Genomic DNA, 10,350 nt, shown 5'->3' with positions numbered 1-10,350 from the left:
TATGCTCACCATCACCTCAATTAAACTGACTGATGCTATGAAACATGGGTCAATTGTTATTTTTACAAAATTTGATAATATTAGATTCTTCACCTTCAAAGAATGAACTTGCATATACTCTTCACCTTCAATGTTAAACTTTTACATGCTCCGTCAATTGTTGTTTTTACAAAATTTGATAATATTATTAGATTCTTCAACTTCAAAGAATGAACTTGCATTCACTCTTCACCTTCAAAGAATGAATTCTCCAGTTTACTTGCAGGAGTTTTTCTTTCAACAATAACATATACAACCAGAATGCATCAGCAAATATTTTGGTTGTCAAAAGCAAAAGCAAACCTCCAAAATAGAGCTACTACTTAATTATCACCTTAAACTTTCAAACACAATCATTATATTTTCCATTATTCTCTAATTTCATTATATTTCAAACAAACAGGGGTATTAGACTGCAAATTAACAGTGAGCTAAGAAATATCAGAGTTTGTTTACGATTTGAGGAAATATAGAATGTCACCAGCTTAATGAAAAGAGCAATAGCAGCTTAAAATTTGTCACTGCATCAACAGTCTACAAATTACTTGATCTATTACATCATTTGGATTAATCCATTGTCTCCGGAAAAACAAAACTACGTCCTCACAAAACTAAATTGATGAGAAAACAGTCTTCTTCAGTGGGGTGAAGGACCGTAGGTGCAAATGACAAGCCTCAACTTAACGATACTGCAAATAGATGAAATAAAAAGAATCAGTTGACATATATCCATAACTGCAGCTTAATTACACAAGCACCAATCACAAACTTAAGCTGGAAAAAATGAGGAAAAATAGGGCAGGGTAATGAATAGTCACAAGATTTTGGATACAAGAAAAGCAATTGTCCCAAACATCATGTATCCAAGGTTCCTGTCAAAACTAGGCAAGTTACCTTAATGAAACCAATTTCCTTGGCGTTGGTTTTGAAGCATTGTCTGCAGCACATTATACCATACTTTCTAATCAACCCATGAGGATTTCCACAAACACGGCTGCAAGAAAAATAGCCACATTCAAACCACATTTCTTTACAAGAAAATTTACAACCCGATCAAATGTAAAATATTGAACATAGTAACCCCTTTAAAATATACACCTTGTACTGCTCAAATAACAAACATTGAAAACAGAGTTTAACAGCTAGTATTCAATCCATATATACCGACAAGTTACCAAACAGTTAACTAGTGCAATATTCAACATGTAATAACTTATAAAACATGCACAAACAAGCTCTGAATCTTACATTTTCAACAGCAATCAGTATTAGGCCTTGTTGACCCATAAAAAGGATTCCGATTTATAACATCATTACAACTCAACCAACGCATACCAATCAACATGAGGGATCCTAAAGTTCATACACATAATGAAAAGAACCAAGACATTCTCACACTATGTATTCCAACTCAATCAAAGTCAAAAAAATTCGACAAAAACTCAACCATAACGATAAACTTATTACTTTTAATTGGCTTAGCAACAAGAAACACAACATCCGATAATCTGATTACACAAAAAATAATATACAAATCAAAGCATCAACGAACTGATCCATTACAAAACACAAATTAATAATAAAAGCAGGGTAATAAAACGAATACAACTGGAAACAAGACGAGGTTAAGATGATAGAATAAACAAAGCAACAGCAATACAAATGAGAGTAAATATAATTTACCAGGCGCGAGAGCCAGGGCCGTAGGTCTTGGGATGCGCATTCCAGATGTTTGAGTGACCCATATCTGTCTCTTAATCTCTCTCTTTCTCTCTCCCTCTCTCTCAAACCAAAGTGATCTGGAATTATAATTGTGCAGCCGTTCCGAAGAAAATGACCGAGACTTTGTATATAAAGGACAGGGAAAACCCTAATCGCTAAATCTTTTCCGTGGGCTTTAATTACACGGATCTCTTTTTTACTATGCTGATTGTGGCCCGTCTTCTCTTTAGTTTTTATTTCACGGATCTCTTTCTTAATGGACCGATTGTGGCCCGTCTTCTCTTTAGTTTTAGTCCCATTAACACCCCTAATGGACATCAATTAATTACTATCTATACTAAATTCATTTTTTTTTCTTAGTTTTTGTGCACCCACTAACTCCATCAATTAATCAATAACTATTCATCAAATAAATAATTACATTATATATCATAAATTGTATTCCATCTCTATTATTTAATGGTCCCACAAATAGTATCCAACAATAAATTGTGGATAATTTTAGATTTTTGATAAGATTGTGGATAAATTTAAATTTCTGATAAGATTTTCATTAAATCAAATTATGACACGTGTCTTGATCCAATTTTGTAGATAGAAAATTTGTCCATAAATAATATCATGATCTTCTGATTATAATATCTCAAAATCATTACATTTTTTTTGTCAAATGAATGCATTGAAAAAATTGTCGAGTCAGAGAAAACAACACAACCAAGAAGAGTTTGAAATCATGAATACCATTGTCACCGAATCAGCAATGGTAATGGACTTCATCAACACTTCAGATGAACCACAAGGACGCGGCTCACGGCCTGGAAAATCATCTAGTCATAATAGACAAAGACTATCGAGAGGAAAGAATCTCATGCAAGATTACTTCGTTGATCGTCCAATATTCAGTGAAGGCGACTTCCGTCGGAGGTATAGAATGCGTCCTCATGTTTATAATCGCATTATGACAACACTTTGCACTCAAGATTCCTACTGGAATCAAAAAGCAGATGCAATTGGATTATTAGGGTTGCTACCCCTACAAAAAATGACTGATGCATTACGAATGCTAGCTTACGGTGCAGCAGCTGATCAATGTGCCGAAATATGTAGAATGGGAGAATCAACAACACTTGAGTGTATGAAAAAGTTTTGTCAGCAAGTGGAAGGACTCTTTGGTGAAGAGTACCTTCGTGCTCCAACACCTGCAGATTTAAGAAGGTTTCTAGCAAGGGGTGAACAAAGAGGATTTTCTGGTATGATTGGAAGTATCGATTGTATGTACTGGGAGTGGAAAAATTGTCCAAGCGGGTGGGGCGGGGCTTATAGTGGCCGAAAAGGACGCCCTACTATCAGTCTAGAGGTTGTCGCTTCCTATGACACATTAGACTCTGGAGTCGTGAAACCTTCTTCATCAACACAATCATCACTATTCAAATTGATTGGTGACTCCATTTGTGTTGGAAAGTTTCGTTGAAATGGAGGAGAAGTAGTGAGAACGTCTACAAATTGAGGGTGTGTTGCGACTGCTTCATAGCATTCCCATTTGTCGAATGCCTTATTCATTTCCTTGAAATATAACCCTTGAGTCTGAGTTATCTGAAAAAATAAAAAAAATGGATACTAAATTATCACAGAATATTATAAAAACACATATATATATTATAAATTTTACCCAATCTACCAAATTGGTTCCGCTTGCATTATATCTACTAGCTTGATTTTTTGCACATTGTCATTTTTTTAGTGCTTTCTTCAATGGTGCCCAATGCGAGTCAAGAGCAACTTTCTGCACGAGAATTTTCTGGAGTGCCACACTAATTTTTTGCATAATCCTCGTGAATTCGCCCCCATAAATTATTTTTGTTTGAATATCGACCGGTGATTGAATCAACAGATTGTCGAGCCCACGAAATACATAATTGTAATTATTCGGAAGGGAGCCAATTAGTACCCATTTTTTCTTAAAAATATAAAAAGTATGGAATGTGTAAAAATATATGAGTGTAATTTATTTTTTTTGTTATCAAAAGAATACTGAAGCTGCTATTTATAGGGCAAAAAAACTACTGTTAATACTCAAAATTATAGGTGTTGGAAAATCAGACCGTTGTATAACATAAAAAGTTAAAGAAGTGAAAGGACTTCTTAATTTATGGGCCCAGCAATTGCAGCCAGTTAGTCACTCCTTTAGTAATCAACGGACTCATCCACGGATTGATGGACCATCAATTATTGATGGACCAATTCTTCACGCGGTGCACCCAGTTTTTGGAGATAAAAATTGAAAAAACTGTTGAACTGATGGTTTGCTCTCCCAGGTGCATATGCTCTTATATAACAAACTATTAAATACAACCAGCGACGGTTTTATAATTTTTTATAAATTCTAATATAAAATTTATATTATAATTCAGATAAAAATTAATTTAAACCGTCCTCTGGTCAAACACAAACTAATCAATAACTATTATAATTTAGATAAAAATAAGTTTGAGTCGTCCTCCGGTTAAATACAATACTAATAAAAGTTATTATTATATAGATAAGATTAGTTTTAGCCACCCTTCAGTCAAACACAAAACTAAGAAAGTATTATTATAATCCAGACAACAATTATAATCTTTCTTTATAAATTTAAATCCCCCTCATTAACATATTAGGATACCTAATTTGAATTTTTCTCATTTATAGATTAAGATATCTATTCTGGTACTCTCAATATCTTAAAGATAATTCGAATCCCAAAAACTCACATACTCTGCTTTATAAATTGGGATACTTAATCCGGATTGTTAGGTCACACACACTGTAGAGGGGGTGAATATAGTGTAAAGTACAATCAAATCGAACTTTAATATCTCAAGTAACAGAAAACAAACTTTATTGAAACAATAAACTCTGTTACAGTATGGAACTGTTACCTCTCAGTGATGAACAAATATCACGAGAGCTGCTAGGGTTACAATAAATAATCTTCTCGAATATGATAACACTTTTAGTGTAAACCCTATGTCTGTGTTTATATACTACACAGTTACAAGATAATCACTAATTGATATAGAATATAATTCTGCTTCCTAAAATATATCAATCAGATATCTTTTCTTCCAAGTATTCCATTCTTCACGGAACTCCTTCTTCATGCATATCTCTTCTTATGTTTATCTCGATCTTCTTTCCTTTAATCGGCTACTGTCCTTATCTGATCGTCCTTCAGCACTTAAGTTCTGATATCCAACTTCTGATGATTATCTCCTGATAATATAAGTACTGATATCCTTAAGTCCTGACTTCCAGTATAAGTACTGATTTGTCCTGTTAAGTAAGATCTGAAAACTAAACATAAATCATATCAGCCATGACATTATCAAATATATCTAACAATCTCCCCCAACTTGTAAATTAGCATAATATACAAGTTTAACAGATATTTGATGATGTCAAAAACATTAAGTACAAATGCATGAGAATTAGACTAGATAACTACAACTTACAGTCCTTAAAGCTTTACCAATATTTAACTTCTGATAACAGCTTCAGTCTGTACAAATATCAGAATTTAAGCAGTTGTAGATCTTTGACTTGGCTTCATCTTCTGATCTCTCTGATGTCAGGAGTTGTTCTGAGATAGTTCTTCAACAAATATCTCTCAGCATATCTAAGTTCATCAATCATTCTCCTTTTGGCATCTTTAAGCTCTGTAGTATCTTCACCAATTTGAAAGATTGCAGCCCTGAGATCATTAATCTTTGCTTTTCTTATATCCTGATACAGTCTGATCAAATAAGCTTTATCAGACTCAAGATTGAATTCCACAGCCCTGTACCCTAGAAAGGTAGTTATAATTTGAGCAGAATTGGGCTTCATTTCAACTATATCACCCTTGTGATCTCTGTACTTTGGAACATATGTGCTGTCAGACTTAACAGAATAAAGCCTTTTCTGTCTCTGAATCTGATCCTTCAAATAGTTTGCAGCAGTTCCTGTCAATCTGTCATCCACTTGAAGTAAGAATAGTACATGCTCCAATTCTTCAAAATACTTCAATGGAATGACATTTTGCCTTATATGATAAACCCTACCATCTGTCATGAAATACAACAAGATGTATTCTTTCAAGTAGGTATGATAAACCATTTGTACAGATTCCAGTTGATTCAATCTCTCAGGAGTTGCTCCAATACCTGGTTCACTCAAGGAAGTTGGATCATTGGTAGTGTTATGTATTCTTCTTTCATCAGCACTTCCCAATCCAGTTTTATCTCTTGCTTCCTTTCCAGTAACTACTCTTGCTTCAAAAGCACTTGCAGCAGTCTTCAAAGGTTGAGTCTGTTTTGCTTTAGTGAAACCTGGTAGGAGTGTCTTTGGTCTATCTTCTGATATCAAGTTAACTTGAGCTATGTCAGAGGTTACTTGCTTCTTCGAAATATCAGAACTTACTGTCTCTTGACTCTGAACAACTTGAGTCATGTCAGAGGTTGTCTTAAAAACTTTTCTTGAAGTCAGAGCAAGATCATCCTTTTCATCAGTAATTTCTTCATCCTCAGGAGACACATAAACCTTGATAGGTTCACCAACCTTTTCTTTACCCTTGGATCTTGGATCTGTCTGCGGTTGTGATTTAGCCAATGTTGCTTCAGTATGTGTCCTTTCTTTGATCACAATGCCTTTAAGTTTTGGAAGTGGCTTTTTACCAGAAGCTTCAGATTTAGATGTGACTTTCTCCGATTTAAGTCTGGCTTCTTCTTCCATTAAACTCTCAAAGTTCATTCCTGGATTTTCTTGAAGAAATAAATGTCTTGACATTTCCTCATCAAGATCTAAAAGTTCATCAGAACTTATCCTTTTACCAGTAGCAGAACTTATTCTTTTCCCAGTATCAGAACTTGTCCTGTGACTTGTGATTTCAGCTTTTCTTGATGTGAAACCTCTACCTTGACTATGACCTCTACCCATTCCAGAGTTTCCTTGATCATCCTTTTCATCATCCTTCCCTTTCAGTGTCTTGTCAGTCTTGCATTTGGACTTAATTACTTTCTCCCCCTTTTTGGCATCAGCAGGTAGAAGAAGAGAGACAAGCACTGAGGCTTGGATTTCATTAAGTTGTGATTGTTGAGAAGCTTGATTTTTCTTAATATAATCAATCTGAGCTTGTTGAGTATCTTGAGTCTTCTCAATATAAGCAATCCTGTCAAAGGTAGGTTGGAAGAACTTTTTCTTATCAATCTTTTGAACTTGTTCCTGTTTGATAAATTCTTCCTGAATCTTGTGTAGCTCTGCATGAGTAGTTGAATGAAGACCTTGTAGATGTTTAGTACTCAATGCAGTGACTCTAAGCTGGGTTTTGAAATCATCAGAATTTAACATTTCATCAGCTTTAGTCAAGTGCTCAGCAAGATGAATCGCATTTGGAACACAGGAAACTGAGTTCCATTCCTTAGTCCACTCCTGTCCTGCAGGAGTTTCACTCCAAGGCACTGGTGCTTCTCTGGTAACAAACTTCTTAATAAGTTCAGACTTAAGAATAGTTTGTTGAGGAGCATGTCCTGAAGAACCTGCTGCATCAGCATCTGCAGTTGGAGCAGCTTCACCAGTATCTCCAGCATTTGCAGCATCAGAACTTAAAGAATCGGTATCTTCTGATAAGACAACAGTGTGAGTAGCAATGGAGGCTTCAGCATCCTCTAATTGTTGATCTGGTTCTAAGTTCTGATCAACAACCATATCCTGATACTCACCTAAATTCTGATCATCAGCATCTAAATGCAGAGAAGGTGTAGTAGATGACTCTACAGATTGAACAGCATCAGTAACAGGTGTTGTTGAACGATTAGTTGCTGTTGGAGCTTCTAAGAGAATTACTTCAGGCACAACCAAGTTTTGAACATCAATATCAGCACTTGTGCCTGGATCAACAGGAGATACAGATGGTGTGTTGGCCTTGTCAAAAACAGCTTCCTGAGATGGAGTTGATGGAGAAGAAGTGACTTTAGCAAATTCCTTTTCTTGTGAGATCAGAGATTCCTGATCCCCTTCCTTAGCTGCTTCCTCTTCATCATCTGAAACTGGCCTTTTTGCCCTCTATTTTTTGTATCTCTTTGTTGATTTGGATTCCTTGGGAGTTTCAGGAACTGTCATTCTCCTAAGCCTCTTGAGAAGCCTAGATCCCCCAATTCCAGAAGCCTTCTGAGAAGTCTCTTTCTCAGCTTCACTAACAACAGGTTCTGAAGAAGGAACCTGTTCCTCAGTATCAGATTCATCTCTCAAAGCAATCCTCCTTCTCTTTTGAGGTATTTGAGGAACAGTCTTTGTCCTCTTAGGTTTGGAAGAGGAAGGCTTCACAGTAGGTGCTAAGGATGAGGGTTGAACAGTCTGTGAAGTAGAGAGATAGGATTTGATATATTGCCTGAGGGTTGGTTGAGTAGAATGAGTGGTAGGTGTTGATTGTTGTGGTGTTTGGGTGGTTGTTGTTGGTTGGACATCAGAATAAACAGATCTATAAGTATCAGGATCAGCATTTACTAAGACCTGTTTTACAGACTGAGGAATCTGTAATGGTCTAACCACTGATTTCTTAGTGTCAGCATTTACCAGGTCATTAAAGTAGCGTTTGGCAATTTTAAAAGGTGGAGTTGAGGAACTGACTAATTGAGGTTCATCAGTACAAAAAGTATATATAAGTTGACAGAATCTAGCAAAGTACACAACATTCCTATCCTCTGTCATCCTATCTCCAATAAAACCAATTATACCAGTTACAAAATCAAAATGAGTTTGGTTTATAATAGCATACCCGATGTGCTGACTCAAAATTGGGATAACATCAAAATTCGAACATTTGTTCCCAAAAGCTTTAGTGATGCAGTCAAAGAAGAAACTCCATTCTCTTCTGATATGAGCCCGTTTCAACTGCCCAAGTTTTGCCAAACTCTGTTCATACCCCAAATTGGCCATTAACTCCTGAAGAGCTGATTCCTCTGGAATTGAAAAGGTACATCCTTCTGGGAGATGTAGAGCCTTGCGTATTGTACCAGGAGTGACTGCATATGAAGAATCACCCACTTCGAAAACAATACTAGGAGTGCCATGTCTACCACCATCATCAAAGTGCCCAGTCCGCCAAAATGTCAGAACTTGTTGGCTTGAAAAGACTGAAGGCTGGGTCAATGCATACCCAATCTCACTGTGTGCAAGAAGATCTTGCACAAAATGCAATTCAGATGGAGCTTCAGCATGATCAAGAATTGCAGCATAGTTGTTTGGAACAAACTTAGCTCCATCAATGATTAAATCCTTAGGTGCCATGTGAAAAATTGAGATTTAAGAGTGCCTGTTAGGTGTTTGATAAAATGTCTGTATGAAAAACCAACGTGAGAAGAAGAGAGAGAGAGAGTAAAAGCAAGTAGAGAGAAAAAGTATGAAATAAAATAAAAGATTAAAAAATCCTCTCTCTGTCATACTTATACTCTGAAAAAAAATGTTACCGTTGGACACCTGTCAGACATGCAGTAATAACGGATAGTTACTGGGCGCGAGAAAACAGTAATCATTACTTGCCCACTTGCCTTTTTTCAAGGAAAGACCGTTCCACTTACCCAGATATTCCTTTAATCAAGGTGAAACAGTTTTAATTCAAAATTGAAACCGTTCCCACTGATTTAATTATTTTTCACTGCATCATTAATATTCTGAAAATAAATCAAGTGAAAATGACCAAGATAAATCAGATGAGTAAGTACTGATAAAGGAAAATCGGAACTTAAAGTAAAACAGAATTTATATGGTCATCAGAATATGAATATTTATCAGGATTTATCAATGCATTACAAAGTATCTCAGAGACAAAATCTTGAAACAAAAACAAATTTCATTAATATATCAAGAGAATACATTCATGAAATTGAAATTACATCAGAATTTATACAAGATTTCCCTAAGCTGCTAAACCTAACATCAACAGCCTTAGACCTAGCTCAAGAAGCAGGGCAAGGCTGACGATGAAGAAAAACAGGAAGAAGAAAATAAATCATTTCTTCTTCCTACTCTCGACAAACAGAATGGCGAGTCGAATGATTCGCTCTTGCTGGCGGAGAGCTTCCAGCCTTTCCTCCTCCAATCGCTCCAGATGGCGATGGTAGTCCATATAGAAGAACAGGAGGTGGGTGAGTACCTCCTGTGGGACAGAGTCCCATATCTCATCAGGAATGGCAGTGACGTGCCATTCCTGCTGCCAATCGGCACAGCTTAGCTCCATATTGAAGGTTTCGTAATTCAAAAACATGTTGTATCTGACCATGGTGTTTTTGAAAGAAAAAGTATGAAGGTAAGGTGAGGTTGAGAGAAAAGATTTGATGGGAAGGCTGATGTGAAGTGGTTGCTTATATAGGCAAGAGAATTCCAGGAGACGCAAATGAATTTAATGCTGACATGTAGAATGAATTCGACCTCGTCTCCCCAGACTTGGAAAAAGAAAAACATTCATTGGAAAGAGAAAACATGGTTTAATGTGCACAAGAAGCAAGTAAAAGTTGACTGTTCAAGTACGAATACCATTAACCCTAACCATAGTGACTATTAATCTTCCACTTCAAC

The 10,350-nt window shown here is 36.0% G+C and overlaps 2 protein-coding genes across 2 annotated transcripts; one reads left to right on the top strand and one right to left on the bottom strand.

Moving 5' to 3' along the window:
- Positions 1 to 507: 507 nt before the first annotated feature.
- LOC141718099 (small ribosomal subunit protein uS14z/uS14y/uS14x) lies at positions 508 to 1,881 on the bottom strand. Its single transcript, XM_074520463.1, has 3 exons — positions 1,723 to 1,881; positions 934 to 1,033; positions 508 to 728 (listed from the first exon to the last, which is right to left on the bottom strand). Exons 1-3 carry the CDS (start codon positions 1,782 to 1,784, stop codon positions 720 to 722), a joined length of 171 nt encoding a protein of 56 aa, XP_074376564.1. The 5' UTR covers positions 1,785 to 1,881; the 3' UTR covers positions 508 to 719.
- A 550-nt stretch (positions 1,882 to 2,431) lies between these two features.
- On the top strand, positions 2,432 to 3,232 carry LOC141718663 (uncharacterized). Its single transcript, XM_074521042.1, has one exon. It carries the CDS (start codon positions 2,432 to 2,434, stop codon positions 3,230 to 3,232), a length of 801 nt encoding a protein of 266 aa, XP_074377143.1.
- The last annotated feature ends 7,118 nt before the right edge of the window (positions 3,233 to 10,350 follow it).

Source organism: Apium graveolens, chromosome 4 (assembly GCF_009905375.1).
Source record: "Apium graveolens cultivar Ventura chromosome 4, ASM990537v1, whole genome shotgun sequence".
In the NCBI taxonomy this organism is placed as follows: domain Eukaryota; kingdom Viridiplantae; phylum Streptophyta; class Magnoliopsida; order Apiales; family Apiaceae; genus Apium; species Apium graveolens.
Note: the sequence above shows the minus strand (reverse complement) of the source record. Positions and strands in the feature narration are given on the sequence as shown.